This window comes from Amia ocellicauda, chromosome 23, assembly GCF_036373705.1.
Source record: "Amia ocellicauda isolate fAmiCal2 chromosome 23, fAmiCal2.hap1, whole genome shotgun sequence".
Lineage (NCBI taxonomy): Eukaryota > Metazoa > Chordata > Actinopteri > Amiiformes > Amiidae > Amia > Amia ocellicauda.
Window position 1 is genome coordinate 21247548 of NC_089872.1, and position 16629 is coordinate 21264176.

General features: G+C 55.4%; 1 protein-coding gene across 6 annotated transcripts; it reads left to right on the forward strand.

Moving 5' to 3' along the window:
* Positions 1–855: 855 nt before the first annotated feature.
* On the forward strand, positions 856–14592 carry ppp1r21 (protein phosphatase 1, regulatory subunit 21). 6 transcript variants are annotated; one of them, XM_066696682.1, is made up of 21 exons: positions 856–1276; positions 1976–2044; positions 2246–2392; positions 2596–2697; positions 2895–3059; positions 3216–3274; positions 3531–3625; positions 3802–3854; positions 4099–4350; positions 4826–4914; positions 5137–5273; positions 8032–8124; positions 8958–9085; positions 9167–9319; positions 9622–9714; positions 9875–10126; positions 10483–10518; positions 11120–11236; positions 11422–11520; positions 12622–12750; positions 13081–14592. In XM_066696682.1, the coding sequence occupies exons 1-21, from the start codon at positions 1223–1225 to the stop codon at positions 13108–13110; spliced, it is 2352 nt and encodes a 783-aa protein (XP_066552779.1). In that variant the 5' UTR covers positions 856–1222; the 3' UTR covers positions 13111–14592. The 6 variants fall into 6 exon arrangements, with proteins under 6 accessions (XP_066552779.1, XP_066552782.1, XP_066552783.1 ...); XM_066696681.1 differs by having other exon boundaries at positions 857–1276; positions 2593–2697; XM_066696683.1 differs by having other exon boundaries at positions 857–1276; positions 2246–2371; positions 2593–2697.
* Positions 14593–16629: the final 2037 nt, after the last annotated feature.

Genomic DNA, 16629 nt, shown 5'->3' on the forward strand with positions numbered 1-16629 from the left:
TAGGGGCTGTTAACACGAAGCGACGCCTGGGCCCCATTGTCCTGACACGACAGCGCTCCAATTATCTCACCCCCGGCGCTCCGGGTAGAGGGGGGCCGCTGTCAGCCGACACTGCCGGCCCCCAGGGGACGCACCCCCACCCGCAGCCTGGCAACCGCACCAAGCCAAGAGTTACTAGGCAACCAGCCCGAGCCCCCCGCAGTGCAGAGGCCGAGCGGGACCTGGATGGCAAGATGGACCTCAGCCAAAGCTCTCGCTCCCCGAAGCCTTTAAATCAGGATAAATCAGATCCCCCCCAGACCCCCTCAGTGCTGCCCCTGTAGGCTGCAGTTGGTAGCGCAGTGAACACCATTCACTACCCACCCCCTCTGGTAATAGAGTCGGCCGGGAAGTCGGAGTCCTTTGCTCTTTCTGGCAAAGATTTTGATTTAAAAGTGGCTGTAAAGTTAGTCATAAGACGTCATGTCTACTCCGACCATAGACATCTATCAACAAAGATCCATACATGCGTGTGTTAGTGGAAACCGCGGGGCCATCTTGAGTGATAATAAGATGACTGCACTGCAAATAGGAAATAAACACTAACACGAAATGTAGCCTATAAAAATGATCTCAGGTATGTATGAAAAAGTGATGTAATGGTATAGTATCGTTCTTCCGAAATCCACAGAAATAAAATCCCTAAAAGTTAGTATTTAGCGGCATGTTATCGTTGCTTAAGCTCTTTCAGGAGCGAGGTTTATCCTCACCCAAGATGGAGGACAGACACCTCACTCACGGAAGTGCGTTAATCTACCTCTATTGCATGTCTATGGCTCCGACGCACAGTCTGTTTTGTTGAACTTTGACCCTCAGTTGCGGAAGTGGCGTTTGGATGCGGATCCGCGCAAAGCGAGAGCGACACACGCCGCCAGAGCGCCGCGTCTGAGAGCGCAAAGCCCGCACAGCAGCAGCTCGCTGGCCGCTGGATCGGCAGAATCGGCCATTGCGAGGGCCGGGGAACCAGCCACTGACAGCAGCCGCCATTCCGCCCTCCCGCCCGCCTGTGTAGAGATGCGCTGTGGAGCTGCGGAGAGCTGACATCGGCCAGAGTGACGCGGCGGAGCAGGGCGCTGCCTGGGCGGCACACGGTCTCCGCGGGGTCGGGGCTCCGGCACCGTTTCAGCCCGATCTCCCGTCCTCCTCTCCCGTCCCTGGGTGTCTGTGTTGAACGGCGGCGGCCATGGCAGCGGATCTGCAGTCCAAGTACACGAAGCTGGCCCAGGAGTACTCCAAGGTAAGGCGGGCTGCATCCATCCCACCCTGAAGACTGTGTCATCTGTCCCGCAGGACCCCCCACCCTGCTGGTTTGTGTCCCAACCGAGCTGTCAGTTACGTAATTGAAGCCTTAATTGTTAGACAGGTGGTGGGAATCGGAGTCTTGATGATTAAAATGAAGGAAATCGGTGCAGATACAGCCAGAGTGTGTGAATGACATTTAAAACAGTCTGCATTGTGCATGGTGACAGGTCGCTCCTCATGGGACAGGCATTGAAACTGTAGCATTACGTCATGCCCAGTTCCAGCACCGGACCCTGGACTTCACTGGGAGTGAATTGGGTATGTGTGGAGGTGTCGGTGCTGTGCGCACCCTGTGACTGCTGTTTCCTCAGGGTGTTGTTTAATGGCACTGCTCTCCCCCTGCTCTTCCAGTGTCACCTCGTCACCTGACCCGGGTCAGTTCATGTGCGCCATGCTGCTGAAAGTGCATCACATGACCTGGCCCTGCGAGGGGGGATGAGAAGACTTTGTTCCTGTTTTGTTAGGCAGGAGAAGAAAAAACATGCCATTAGGCAAGCTTCAGCGGCTGCCTCTGTACCCAGTGCGCTGCAGTGTGTGTCTGTGCCACTGTGTGCAGGGCTGTGCGGTCGTGTGCTACAGTGCGTGTGTGCAGCTGCGGTCCAGTCTGATTTATCGGTGCTTCCCTTTGCCGCAGCTCCGGGCTCAGAACCAGGTGCTGAAGAAGGCCGTGGTGGACGAGCAGGGCAGCTCCGCTTCTCTCAAGGTAGGACGTCGGCCCTGTTCCCGTGAGGCACGCTGCTGCTGTCCTCTCTGTCCCTGTACCTGACTCTGCTGCCCCATGGAGGCCTCTGTGTTCAGGGCAGGGTCCTCTCTCTGGGGCACACGGGCATACCGGGGCTTTCCAAACGGACACAAACGCACCGGATCTCCAACTGAAACGCCGCATTGTCTCTCCGCCTCTCAGGAGCAGCTCAAGCAGAGGGAGCAGAGCCTGAGGAAGGTGGAGCAGGAGATGGACAGCCTGAGCTTCAGGAACCAGCAGCTGGCCAAGCGTGTGGAGCTGCTGCAGGAGGAGCTGGCGGCGGGCGAGGTGCGGGGCAAGAGGGGCAAGGTAGGGCGCCGCCGCCGAGAGCAGGGGCGGGCCGAGGGCACGGCTCTGGCGCGGCAAGGTCTCGCACTCGGGCCAGGCGGTGTCTGTGTGTCTCCACCTCTCGTGTCTTTGCTCTTCTCCTTCCATCTTCCTCCTCTGATTCTCCCTTCTGTCTCATTCTTTCTTATTCTCTTATCCCTCTCTCTCTCTCTCCGCTGCAGCAGAAAGCGGGTGACTCTCCCTCCCAGCAGGGCCTGCAGCACCAGACGGTGTTCGACGAGGACCTGCAGAAGAAGATCGAGGAGAACGAGCGCCTGCACATCCAGGTGAGGGGCGGCCCGGCCCGGTGACCGTGGTGCGGTGCCCTGTGCGGGCGGCGTGCGTGTGTGAGGGCTCTGTGCAGTGCGTGTCTCGGTCTCTGTGGTCAGTGCGTCTTCTCTCTGAGCGGTGGAGGTGTCGAGCGGTGTGAGAAGACTCGGGGGTTGAGTGGCGTGTGAGCAGGGTCTCTCCCTCTCTCTCTCAGTTCTTCGAGGCGGACGAGCAGCACCGGCGCCAGGAGGCCCAGCTGAAGGAGCGCCTGGAGGTCCTGGAGCGCGACGCGGGGCAGCACCAAGCCGTGGTGGACGGGCTGACCCACAAGTACATGGAGACCATCGAGAGGCTGCAGAACGACCGCGCCAAGCTGGAGGTGAGCGCCGGCAGAGCCCCCGGCGGGGAGGAGGGACACCAGGAGCTCGGCCCGGGCTGCTGAGCCGGCTCCGTCACCTAGAGTGCGACCGAGGGCCCGGCGGGTCAGTCGGCGGTAGAGACGCTGCGTCACGCGTTTATTGTTGTTGTTCTACAGGTGAAATCCCAGACGCTGGAGCGAGAGGCGAAGGACTGCAGACTGAGGACTGACGAGTGGTAAGAGATGTGGCTTAAATACTGATTAAGATGCAGGTCTGACTATATTGGCTGAACAGGCAACGGTGTAGCTGATGAGGGAGTATGAGGCCCCTCAGTCGGGCCCTGCGGTCACTTCCCCCTCGGCACCGCTGTCAGCGCGGAGAACGGGAACAGGGAATAGAGCTCTGGGTTCAGTGTCTCCACGGGCTTCCTTCTCGGGGCCAGGTCGTGTCGGGTTGTGTGTGCTTGTGTCTCAGTGCCGCGCTCTCCACAGCCAGCAGCAGCTGAAGAGGTTCCAGGCGGAGCTGAGCCAACAGCTGGAGGAGAGCGTGAGCATCATCCAGGAGAAGGTCCCCTTCAACGACACCAGTGAGTCTCACACGCACACCCTGCACACACCCTGCCCACCGAGGCACTCCACAGAGCAGCATGTGAAGGAGATAAACTGGCCAGCTGTGTCTGTGAAGGAGGGTGTCCTTGTGGGTGAGTGACGGTGACATTGCGCTCTCTCTCTCTCTCTCTCTCTCCCTCCCTCCCTCCCCCAGAGCACAGCCAGTTCAACACGCTGAACGTCCCTCCTCACAACAGAAGGCATCAGGTAGGTGCTGCTGTGGTTCTCGCCGGCTCACCTGGGCCCGTATTGGTGCTGATCTGTCCTAACGCTACTGGTGTCTGAGCTCAGAGTGGGCCGGGCCCAGTAACTCTGGAAGCACCTGGCCCCCTGGACAGGAAGGACGAGGCGCGGGAAGGAAGCTGTAGGAAGGGGGCGGGAGGTTGTGCCAGGCTTGGAGAGGGGTGGTTCCGTGTGCGGCCCGTGACGCTGCCGTGTTCCCTGTGCGCAGCTGAAGGCGCGGGACGTGGCCGGTCAGGCGCTGGGCTTGGTGCAGGACCTGGTGCCGGCGCTGCTCAACCTGCACACCTACAGCGAGCAACGCGCCCACATCTACCCCCGCGACTCCGCGCTGGAGCCCGTCTCGCCCCTCAACCAGAGGTTCTCCCAGCACCTGCACGAGAACGCGGCCTACGTGCGCCCCCTGGAGGACGGGCTCCTGCGGCTTTTTGAGAGCATCACCGAGCACACGGTCACCACTCTGGTCAGTACCGTCGGTGTCTCTCTCTCTCGCTCTGTGTCTCTGTAACACCATTCACACTGGAACAATTGCCACAGTCTGTGACGAATGTATCATGAATGCACCAATATTTAAACACGCTGTATGCAGTTATTGAACACTATGCTGCTATACTTTTTGGGTGAAATGTGGAGTTCGTTTTCTTTTTGAAAAAGAACCGAGACCCTCCTGTGTCACTAGTTTTCCAATCAAACCGAACTTTCCCTGCTGACTAGTTCTTGGTAGTGAGTCCCAACCGAACCGGCGCCCTGGTTAGAATCAAGAGCCCAGTAAACACGATAGAATTGGAAGCTGGCAAAACAGGGAAATGTGGGGAAGTGTGAATGGGACTTGTGTCTCCGCGTCTCTGTGTCTCTCCCTCTTTCTGACCCCGGCCCCCCGCCTCGCACTCAACGGTGACAGTGGTCGTCCGACTGAATTGTGCTTCCTATTGTTCCAGGAGACGACCGTGAAGCTAAAGGACTTCTCGGACCATTTCACGTCCTACACGCGCTTCCTGCAGAAGATCCTCCCCTACCAGCTGAAAAGGTCTTTACTTACTTTGAAATGTTTATATTCAGGGCTGAGAGTGAGATGCAAATGTGCATTTATACTTCAATTTGTGTACAGTGACGTAGTGCTGTGATGTTGACCCGCTTCTCAGAGCCCAGAGATCGTAAGGGTGAGGTGGAGGGTGTGTGGTAGTCGCTGGGGTTGCTCATGTATGTGCGAGAGCGTGTCCTCCTGACCGCGTCTCCGTGTCCCCCGCAGTCTGGACGAGGAGTGCGAGTCGCCGCTCTGCACATCGGCCCTGACCGCCAAGAACCGCGAGCTGCAGGCGGACATGCGGAGGATGACCGCGGCCTTCGAGAAGCTGCAGACGTACATCAGCCTGCTGGCCCTGCCCAGTGAGTGTCCCCCCCGAGCCCCCGACACACACGCACATGCACACGCATCTGTGCTGGTGTTAGAGATCAGGTCATGCCAGCGGTTTGCCACCAGGGGGAGCTCACACTTCTGAGATGCAGCTCAAACTGAGGGGAAGAGCAGCGTTTAGGCACTTCCTGTCTCAGACCAGGGCCCGTATGCACAAAACATCTCAGAGTTACTCCTAGGAATCTCACTGAAAGGTAGTTTAGGAGTAAAATCACTCCTCGCTCAGGGTAGGAGGTAGAAGTTACTGACACTTACTTTTGCTGGGAGTAGCATTCCAAAACGTTTAGCACATTTTCACGTCCGTTTAGGTTAGAATACAGGGGTAAGACAGCGCAACATTGTCACACCTGTATCTCTGCATGTGTATGATTATTATTATTGTTATTCCCAAGAGTAAACAATTCCCTCTGGACAAGTGTTCGACTGTCTTTCTGCACTTCTGTGTTGCGTTGGGTGTAGGCCGTGTGTCCGAGTGTGGCCCTGGCTGTGTGAGAGTGTGTTACTGTAGTGAGACTGTGGCCCTGGCTGTGTGAGAGTGTGTTACTGTAGTGAGACTGTGGCCCTGGCTGTGTGTGAGAGTGTGTTACTGTAGTGAGACTGTGGCCCTGGCTGTGTGTGAGAGTGTGTTACTGTAGTGAGACTGTGGCCCTGGCTGTGTGAGAGTGTGTTACTGTAGTGAGACTGTGGCCCTGGCTGTGTGAGAGTGTGTTACTGTAGTGAGACTGTGGCCCTGGCTGTGTGTGAGTGTGTTACTGTAGTGAGACTGTGGCCCTGGCTGTGTGAGAGTGTGTTACTGTAGTGAGACTGTGGCCCTGGCTGTGTGTGAGAGTGTGTTACTGTAGTGAGACTGTGGCCCTGGCTGTGTGTGAGTGTGTTACTGTAGTGAGACTGTGGCCCTGGCTGTGTGTGAGAGTGTGTTACTGTAGTGAGACTGTGGCCCTGGCTGTGTGAGAGTGTGTTACTGTAGTGAGACTGTGGCCCTGGCTGTGTGAGAGTGTGTTACTGTAGTGAGACTGTGGCCCTGGCTGTGTGTGAGAGTGTGTTACTGTAGTGAGACTGTGGCCCTGGCTGTGTGTGAGAGTGTGTTACTGTAGTGAGACTGTGGCCCTGGCTGTGTGAGAGTGTGTTACTGTAGTGAGACTGTGGCCCTGGCTGTGTGAGAGTGTGTTACTGTAGTGAGACTGTGGCCCTGGCTGTGTGAGAGTGTGTTACTGTAGTGAGACTGTGGCCCTGGCTGTGTGTGAGAGTGTGTTACTGTAGTGAGACTGTGGCCCTGGCTGTGTGTGTGAGTGTGTTACTGTAGTGAGACTGTGGCCCTGGCTGTGTGAGAGTGTGTTACTGTAGTGAGACTGTGGCCCTGGCTGTGTGAGAGTGTGTTACTGTAGTGAGACTGTGGCCCTGGCTGTGTGTGTGAGTGTGTTACTGTAGTGAGACTGTGGCCCTGGCTGTGTGTGTGAGTGTGTTACTGTAGTGAGACTGTGGCCCTGGCTGTGTGTGAGAGTGTGTTACTGTAGTGAGACTGTGGCCCTGGCTGTGTGAGAGTGTGTTACTGTAGTGAGACTGTGGCCCTGGCTGTGTGTGAGAGTGTGTTACTGTAGTGAGACTGTGGCCCTGGCTGTGTGTGAGTGTGTTACTGTAGTGAGACTGTGGCCCTGGCTGTGTGAGAGTGTGTTACTGTAGTGAGACTGTGGCCCTGGCTGTGTGTGAGTGTGTTACTGTAGTGAGACTGTGGCCCTGGCTGTGTGTGAGAGTGTGTTACTGTAGTGAGACTGTGGCCCTGGCTGTGTGTGAGAGTGTGTTACTGTAGTGAGACTGTGGCCCTGGCTGTGTGTGAGTGTGTGTTACTGTAGCGAGACTGTGGCCCTGGCTGTGTGTGAGAGTGTGTTACTGTAGTGAGACTGTGGCCCTGGCTGTGTGTGAGAGTGTGTTACTGTAGTGAGACTGTGGCCCTGGCTGTGTGAGAGTGTGTTACTGTAGTGAGACTGTGGCCCTGGCTGTGTGAGAGTGTGTTACTGTAGTGAGACTGTGGCCCTGGCTGTGTGTGAGAGTGTGTTACTGTAGTGAGACTGTGGCCCTGGCTGTGTGAGAGTGTGTTACTGTAGTGAGACTGTGGCCCTGGCTGTGTGAGAGTGTGTTACTGTAGTGAGACTGTGGCCCTGGCTGTGTGAGAGTGTGTTACTGTAGTGAGACTGTGGCCCTGGCTGTGTGTGAGAGTGTGTTACTGTAGTGAGACTGTGGCCCTGGCTGTGTGTGTGAGTGTGTTACTGTAGTGAGACTGTGGCCCTGGCTGTGTGTGTGAGTGTGTTACTGTAGTGAGACTGTGGCCCTGGCTGTGTGTGAGAGTGTGTTACTGTACTGAGACTGTGGCCCTGGCTGTGTGAGAGTGTGTTACTGTAGTGAGACTGTGGCCCTGGCTGTGTGTGAGAGTGTGTTACTGTAGCGAGACTGTGGCCCTGGCTGTGTGAGAGTGTGTTACTGTAGTGAGACTGTGGCCCTGGCTGTGTGTGAGAGTGTGTTACTGTAGTGAGACTGTGGCCCTGGCTGTGTGTGAGAGTGTGTTACTGTAGTGAGACTGTGGCCCTGGCTGTGTGTGAGAGTGTGTTACTGTAGTGAGACTGTGGCCCTGGCTGTGTGAGAGTGTGTTACTGTAGCGAGACTGTGGCCCTGGCTGTGTGTGAGTGTGTTACTGTAATGAGACTGTGTTGCTCAGCGTGTGTTGTGTGTCCGCAGGTACGAGGCCCGAGGCACTCCCCCGCAGCAGCTGCAGCGCGGTGTTCACACAGCTGGCCGCCTGTCTGCACGGCCTGCAGGACTCCGTCAAAGGTAACGCACGCCCTTCCGCCTCGGGGCGCGTCTCACCGGGAGAGAAGGGGAAACGAAGGGAGCAAAGGGTAGAAACGTCCTGCTGCCCTCTGTACACAAGTGTATAACACGCTTGGTGCTGTGTAACAGTGCGTCTGTTCAGACCCGGTCAGAAGAGCACATACAGTCAGGTCATAAATATCTGGACAGCGACACGATTGTCATCATTTTGTCTCTGTACGCCACCACAATGGATTTAAAATGAAACAATCAAGATGTGCTTTAAGTGCAGACTTTCATCTTTAATGTGAGAGTAGTTTCATCCACATTAGGTGAACGGTGTATTAATTACACCCATTTTTATATGTGCTCCCCCAATTTTAGGGGCTCAAAAGTATTTGGACAAACTAACATAATCATGAATTAAATTGTGAGTTTCAAAACTTGGTGGCAAATCCTTTGCAGTCAATGACTGCCTGAAGTCTGGAACCCATAGACATCAGCAGATGCTGGGTTTCTTCCCTGGTGATGCTCTGCCAGGCCTGCACTGCAGCGTCTTTAGTTCCTGCTTGTTCTGGGGGTGTTTTGCCTTCTCCCTCTCTCTCTGCGTCCTTCTCTCTGTCCTCTCTCTCTCTGCATCCTTCTCTCTCTCTCTCTCTGTCCTCTCTCTCCCTCTCTCCCTCTCTGCGTCCTTCTCTCTGTCCTCTCTCTCTCTGTCTCTGTCCTCTCTCCCTCTCTTTCTCTCTGCGTCCTTCTCGCACTCTCTGTGTCTCTCTCTCTCTCTGTCCTCTCTCTCCCTCTCTTTCTCTGTGCGTCCTTCTCTCACTCTGTCTGTGTCTGTCTCTGTCCCTCAGATGTGTCTAAGCACTACAGCCAGAAGGCCACTCTGGAGCAGGAGCTGCCGACGGTCACACAGAAGCTCAGGACCACCAACGAGTGCATCCTGTCCTCCCTGGGCTCCCTGACCAACAGCACCGGCAAGGTAAAGGTCCCGCTGAGCGCGGTTTCATTTATCTGTCAGTGAATGAGTTCTGATCCTGCCTTGTTGTCCCGGCTCGTCCAGATCGCCACGTTCTTCAGCAACAACCTGGACTTCTTCACGGCGCCGGCGGGCTACAGGCCACGGGGGGGCCGGGCCGGCATCGACCCCCTGCAGGCGGAGGCCATGCTGCAGAACAAGAGCCGCGCCGCCGCCTACATCCTGGCGCTCAGGAAGGTGAGTCGCTGGGCCGGGCCGGTGATTGATTGATTGGATTAAAGGGGGGATTTGCTGGAGCGTGAGAAGAGCCTGTTTGCTCACCTGCTTAATGAGTTTGGAGGCTCAGGGTGAAGCGCCGGTGTCAGATTGGCAGAGAAAGGGTGACTGTGTGGGGGGGCAGAGACCTCCTGCACATCTCTGACCGCCTCTTGAGCGCTCTCTCTCTCTGCCTGTCTGACCCATGTCTGTCTGACAGTCACTCTCAATTCAAATTCAAATTCAAGGTGCTTTATTGGCATGTCTCTGTCGTATCCTGTTAGCCGCAGCCGGAGACGGTGCCCTACAGCCAGGCGCTGTCCAACCGCAGAGTGCTGACCAGCTCCACGGAGAGCCGCGAGGGTCTCACCCAGCAGGTAAGCCCCCCGACACCCCTCTCACCGCGACTGAGCGTCCGACGCCGAATAATAACTGTGGGCCTCTCGGTGAATTGGTTTTAAGACGGGCTGCTGTGTGTTCTGGGCGGGATCGACCCGCGTCCCCGTGGTTCTGACCCGTGTCCCCCCGGCCCCGCAGGTGCAGCAGAGCCAGGAGAAGATCGCCCGTCTGGAGCAGGAGAAGGAGCACTGGCTCCTGGAGGCGCAGCTCGGCCGCATCCGGCTGGAGAAGGAGAGCCAGCGCATCGCCGAGCTCGAGGGCCAGCTGAGCGCCGCCTTGACCGGACAGCCGCCCCCCACGGCCGCCCAGGACGCACCCGCACCCCCCGGACAGGACGGGGAGGAGCCCCCGGAGCTCGGCCTGAAGGAGACCACGTCCGCCGCCAGCCTGGTGAGACGCGACTTTACCACCTGCTGAAAATTATAACTGCCATTCGGACACGGAGAGTGTTTGAGGTGCCCAGTAGGTATCTGGCAGGAGTCACGGTGAGGCCCGGCCGTGGCGCCGCTGCCGTGCTTCCTGTCAGTCTCGGCTGCTCTGTGTTCTCCGTACAGTGGAGCGATGCCAACCCCAGGCCATAGCGCCGTGGGCACAGGCACAGGCACGCACGCCCCGGGGTCACCACAGCAGCCTGGCATCTCGTTCTCTCGGCACAGCGGATCACCGGTTGTCCGTTTCTGGGCGGCAGCTCCTGAGAGAGCGCTTGTTGTGAGGGGGGGTTAATCTCTCTGTTCTCCTGCCTCCAGATCGGCCTGCTGAGCACGACGCCGACCAGCGAGGAGGTGAGTGAAGGTGGCAAACACCGTAACAGCCACCGTGGCACAGCCATTCATTTCCTGGCATTGGGTTTCTATTTCCTTGTCGTCTCTGCTCCGATTACTGGTCCAATTCTCTTCACTCCCTCCCGCACGGGTGTACGATGTCGCGCGTCTGTGCATGTTTACTTCACCGAACGGACGTCTCTCACGCCCCGCGGTTCTGCCGCTCTGGTACCGGCAGCCAGCCCCGGAGGGAGAGGAGGCTCGGCCTGTGCCGGTGCTGCCAGCTGCAGCGGTGTCTTAATCGGCTGGGCTGACCCTCCGACGGGCGCGTTAATCCCGGCTTAGCCGCCCCGCTGACCCCGACGCACCACGGCCAATCAGAGGCTGTGCCCCCCCCAGGGAGGAGTGTGATTATGTAACAGACGAGTGTCGGCACAGGGCCGGCAGGGGGGCCCTGCAGTCTTTTTCTTTCATTCTTTCCTTTTCTCTTCCTTTTTTCTTTCTTTCCTTCTCTTTCTTTCTCCTTCCCCCTCTGTCACTCACGGTGTATATGTTCCGAGCAGCTCCCTCACTCGGGGGTGAAAGGTCGCGAGTAACGGGCCTCTCTGCTGTGTGTGTGCAGGCGGGGGACGAGCAGTCGCGGGAGCAGCTGATCAAGACGCACTACATGGCGCGCGTGGCCGACCTCACCGCCCAGCTGCAGGTGGCCGACAGCAAGGCCGTGCACTTCCACGCCGAGGTCAGTTGGGGGGGTTATAGACGAATTCATTGATTAATTAGCGAGACCGATGTTGGGCGATGAGATTGTGGTCCCGGCTGGGGTTCAGCTTTCGGCCCCGTTGCCGCGCAGAGCTGGCGGCCTGTTTGTGCGCCGGTGTCGCTTCCTGGTTGCGTGTGTTCTCACGGCGCGGTTCCCCCCCGCAGTGCCGAGCGCTGGCTAAACGACTGGCTCTGGCGGAGAAGTCCCGGGAGACGCTGACGGAGGAGCTGAAGGCGGCCGCCCAGAACATCAGCCGCCTGCAGGTATGTGCGGCTCGTTGTTGTTGTAGTAGTAGAGTAGTAATGTAACACTTCAGTCGTGGCACCAGTTCATAAGGAACGCGTGTCTGGACCCCACAGCAATGTCTGCACTCCTGCTGTTGCGTATGGAGCATCGTAATTCATACATTAATTCGTAAATTAATACATCAAATAAATCAATTAATTTATTTATTGCACTGTTTGCCAAGTGATCTTTCAATTTCAGTTGGTAAACAAACTTTTCTAATGCTTGTCAATTACCCGAGGGGGCGGGGTTTGCCCTTCATGAGGCACCAATCTCACGCAGGGGGCGGGGCGATCGCTGCTGCTGGGGAGGGACGGCTAGTTTTGAGAATATTTCACAGTCCATTTTGACCTGTGATAAGTGCTTTAAAAAAATCTTTACATACGTAATAATGCATCCACTGTGTGGAATCGAACCCACAACCTCTGGTTCATAGCAGTGTTTCTTAACCACTGCTCCAGCACATACACTGTACAGTGCCCTAATTAGGTGTAGTCCATATGACTGAATTATTGGAATTCATTTAAAATAATGTATAAATTGAGAAAAGGATGTGTGTATGGGGTTACAGCACTCTGTTACTTATGCTCATTGGACATTCATAATACAGCACTTAGGACACTTTTAAGTCCTTGTCACGGGTCAAAACGGACTGTGAAATATTGTCAACACTACTCGTCCCTCCCCAGCAGCACAGCAGCTCCACTACACAATCACACCGCCATCGATCGACCCCCCCCATAAATGAATAAATGATTTAAATGATTTTATGTATTAATTCATTTATGAATTGACAAATTAATTTATGAATTAAAGATTTAATTTTGACCCTTACAATGCTCCACAGTTGAGCACATGTTTTAGGCCTGACCCCCAACCTCCTTACACGTGCGATTGACAGCCGAACTGCTCCTGTGAGATTCGCGCGTCGCGTCATTAAGCATCATTGTGGAGCTCAGGCGTGGGGATCGGACCTCCATGGCTCCCTCCCTCAGGCTGTGTGGCTCAGGGCACCGAGACACGCCGGGGTGGGGCGGGGCGGGGCGGGGCATCCTGGTGACCTGCAATCTGACCCGCAGGACGAGCTGACCACCACCAAGCGGAGCTACGAGGACCAGCTGAGCATGATGAGCGACCACCTGTGCAGCATGAACGAGACGCTGAGCCGCCAGAGGGAGGAGATCGACACCCTAAAGATGGGCAGCAAGGTGGGCCGGGCGGGGGGGCGAGGCGCTGTACCCAGAATGCACCAGTAAGACGGCTGTATCGATGGGTGGGAACAATGATGGGATGTATTGTCGCCCTGGATGTGGAATATCACAATAAGGGCAGTGATGTTCGGCATGGCGGGGACTGGACCCGTTTCCAACCGAGCAGCTGTGTGGCTCGGAGGGGCAGGCTCTGTACGGGGGGGCTCTGGGCCGGGCCGGCGCTCTGTCCTCGGGTGGAGAGCGTTCCTTTCCTGGGGGTTGTTGTCCTGTGATTGTGCTGTGTGTGTCGATGGAGTCGTATTCTCTCACGCCCGGTTTCTGTCTCAGGGGAACGCCAAGAAGAACAAGAGTCGCTAGAGGCCGGCTGCCCGCCCCGTGTGCGGAGAGGAGAGGAGGGGGGGGGTGGCCAGGCTGCACGGGGGGCCGGGGGGCTGACTCCTCCGCTGCCCTCACCGCTGGACTGAGACGGGGCGGCCGGGGCACCGGGAGCCCCCAGCCCCCCAGCCTGCGACACTGCCCCTCGCCATCGCTGAGTGTGAAGAGCCTCCCGCCGCAGAAGAAGCCGCTGTCCTGTGTGCCGGGGGCGAGGGGGGGAGGGGCTTCAGTGGGAGACCTGGTCCGAGGAGGCGGGGGCTGAGCTGACGAGCTGAACTGAGCAGAGCCCCCCCGAGCTGAGGACGGGGAGGAGGCTGTAGCGTGTAAATAAATAAATAAATAAATAATCAGACTAAAAATGCAGCCCCTCACCAACGCACCGATTCACCGCCAGTCCTGCGCCTGTTTCAGTCCATGCGTCTACCAGGCCTCACCGCAGGAGGTTGTCGTTTGTTCCCGTGTGTTTCCCGGGTGGGGCCTCACGCCACTTTTTAGATTAGACTAGTATAACAATGATTTGCCGGGGACAACACTGACGGGATTATAAACTACATTTAAAAACATATTTACCGTAACTTTAACACGCGCGTCAATCGTGATTTTGCCGGCGACGATTTTCCCAGGACTCGGATCGCCCATGTTTAGTCCAGCCATGTCTTTCTAAGCCGTGATTGGCTGGCTGTGCCCTACGGTGTCAAACCCCCGGCAGCTTCCTGGTCCCGGCCGGACAAAACCCCAACACAGATCGGTCTGCCGTCTCCCGGATCTTATTCCGAGTCGGGTTCGCTCTTCGGTTCGGGAGCGGAAGGCAGCGGTCATTCACCCGTTTCTCTGTCAGCGCACACGCGTGTAAGAGAGAGCTGCTTCCGGCGTGTCGTCCCTGTCTCGCACGTCCTCTCCTGCGATTCCCCTTGTCCCGCCCCGGTCCGGTCCGGTCCGGTCCCATGTGCCCTGAGCGGAGACCGGATCAGAACTGCACTAGAGCCCACAATTCCTCTTCCCCATAGCCGTGTGTCCGTGTCTGTGATCCGTGTACCAACTGACCGACATGCTTCTCGTGGGGATCGGCGCCGGATTGACCGTGTTGTGAGAGACTCCACAGACGCAGGAGTGGTGTTTAATCGGACTGGGCACTTTTTTATTATTATTACACTTTTTAATTGCTAATGTGAAACTGAGGGGTGGGGGGGTGTCTGAATGTCCTGTTCTTCTCTTACTGACGTGGTGTTTAGTGTCGTCTGAATGTGTTTGTCAACAAACGGGACAAATGGAAGTGTATGTGAATATAACCTATAAACCCAGCGCTGTGAGTCGTGGAGATGGCCGTGTCTCCAGCGAGAGGCCGGACGTCCGATCCTGCAGTCATAGCGAGTCCCGAGTCTGTCTGGAGTGTCAGATTCACCGGATCAGAGTGCAGGCCTGAGACGTTTGCATTAATGGTATCAATAAAATGGTCAAAAACTGCTCCGTTGTTTGTGTGTCTCTTCAGCGCAGCGTTGTGGCGTTTGTGTTTCTGAACCATGTTCTTAAAGACAACGTTATTATGAACAGTGTCCAATCGAGAGGAGGCCATTGGCCCCATCGTGCTCGTTTGATGTCCATTAATAACTAAGTGATCAAGGATCCTATCCAGTGAAACAGTGCAGTAAAATGCATGAATCACATTTTATCACGCATGAAGTTTTAGGATTGTAATGCTAAAGTACATTTAAAACCCCCATTCAAATCACAACCCACCCCCAGTTCTCCATTGCCCTGCGTTACACACAAGAAGTAGAAGTTTGTTCATGTGGCTGCATTAACCCTTCATACTGTTTTGTGTTTTGTTTGCACTTGCACTCAATCATTGCCAATGCACATTTTGTCAACGTATATTTACTTAATATCTACTGCTTTTACATTTTGTAAAATAACTAAAATATACATTGTGTGGCACTGCAGTGGTATCAATCTACCGTGATTATGAGTGTGCACAAATGTACTCTATAATCAAAGGCATAATTTATTTATTTTGGAGAATTTACAGCTTTCTTTTGTCAACTTTATGAAGTTTTTAAAGTGTCAGTGTTAAATATGAATGCTTGCGGCCATTTCTCCATTTCATACAGGAGATACCGGTGAACAAAGTGCTTTCCCGTGTGCTGAACGGACACGTCCATTGCTGACACAGTGAATCACAGCAGGACAGACTCACAGTTTGTCATCTTCCTGCCGGTCCACAGTGCCACCGCAGCATAAAGTCATCATAACATTAACATCTCGTCCCTGAAGGGCAGATTATCGCAGTTGTGCGCGGATCTGCGCAGCTCCGCCAATGGGAGCGGAGGATTCTGCAGTTCTGCGCATAACGGCGATAATCTGCGCACAAGAACCCGACCTAAACCATGAACATTCAGACAATAACGTGGTGCTGCTCAGTGACTTGGGGGCGGCGCCGTCACTGACAAATACACTGACTGTTTTTCTAAAGTGCCAATCAGGTGAGACAACTGATGGGCTGCAAAAAAACGCACATAGCTGCTCACTTTGCGTGCCCAGCTATACAGCTCTGCGTGCCACAGGTTCACCATCCCTGACCTAGACCCGAATCTGTGCCAGCTTCACAGTGAACATCTTCTGCAAAATGAAGGTTTCCTAACGAGAGGAGGCCATTCGCCCCATCGTGCTCGTTTGGTGTCCATTAATAACTAAGTGATCAAGGATCCTATCCAGTCTGTTTTTGAATGTTCCCAAATTGTCTCTTCAGCCACATCGCTGGGGAGTTTGTTCAGATTGTGACGCCTCTCTGTGTGAAGAAGTGTCTCCTGTTTTCTGTCTCGAATGCCTTGAAGCCCAATTTCCATTTGTGTCCCCGGGTGCGTGTGTCCCTGCAGATCTGGAAATGCAGATAACAGAACTGTTTCCAGTGGTTGTGTTATAACTCCTGAGGTCGTCTCTCGCTCTCCACTGGAAAAACGTATTTTGGGACAAAGAACGGAAGCAGAAAAAACCCATGCTTCTCAGTTCTGCTTTTTTTTTTCTTTCTTGGTAACAGCTGGAAAAAGCTGTTCTGCTGCAGAGTATTAATAGACTCTGACCGGGTCTGGACACTGAATCAGCTGGTACTGAGAGAGCCCGGCAATGACTAACACATCGACGCAGCCGCTCAGCGTTGTGTTGCTGCAGCGGGAGGCCCTTCAGCCCGGGGGGGTGGTTCTCTTTAAAATAGTGCTGATGATGAGTTCGTATTTATTTATAGTGAATTACTGGCACAGGCGTTTTGGGTTGTTTTTTGTTATTTCGTCCCGGGGCAGTGTGGGGTCAGTCCGATCTCCCGGAGCCATTTATTATTGTTAGTGAGGGACAGCTGCAGCGTTGGCCTTCAGGGCCGGCTCTCCCCCACAGCTGGGAATCGGGGGGGGATCGCAGCTCCTACGCCGAGCTCGAAGGATATCCTTGGCAGGCAGCGCTGTTTTTTTTTTTAGGTTTCCTCCGCATGTGTCTTAAGTGGGGAGCCGTGGG

What these genes read in the sequence shown, in the direction of transcription:
- ppp1r21 (XM_066696681.1), top strand. Translation starts at nt 1,223, where the DNA reads ATGGCAGCGGATCTGCAGTCCAAGTACACGAAGCTGGCCCAGGAGTAC. An exon ending in ACGACCGCGCCAAGCTGGAG is followed by an intron (nt 3,060 to 3,215) that starts GTGAGCGCCGGC and finishes GTTGTTCTACAG; the next exon opens with GTGAAATCCCAGACGCTGGA. An exon ending in GCGAGGGTCTCACCCAGCAG is followed by an intron (nt 9,715 to 9,874) that starts GTAAGCCCCCCG and finishes CCGGCCCCGCAG; the next exon opens with GTGCAGCAGAGCCAGGAGAA.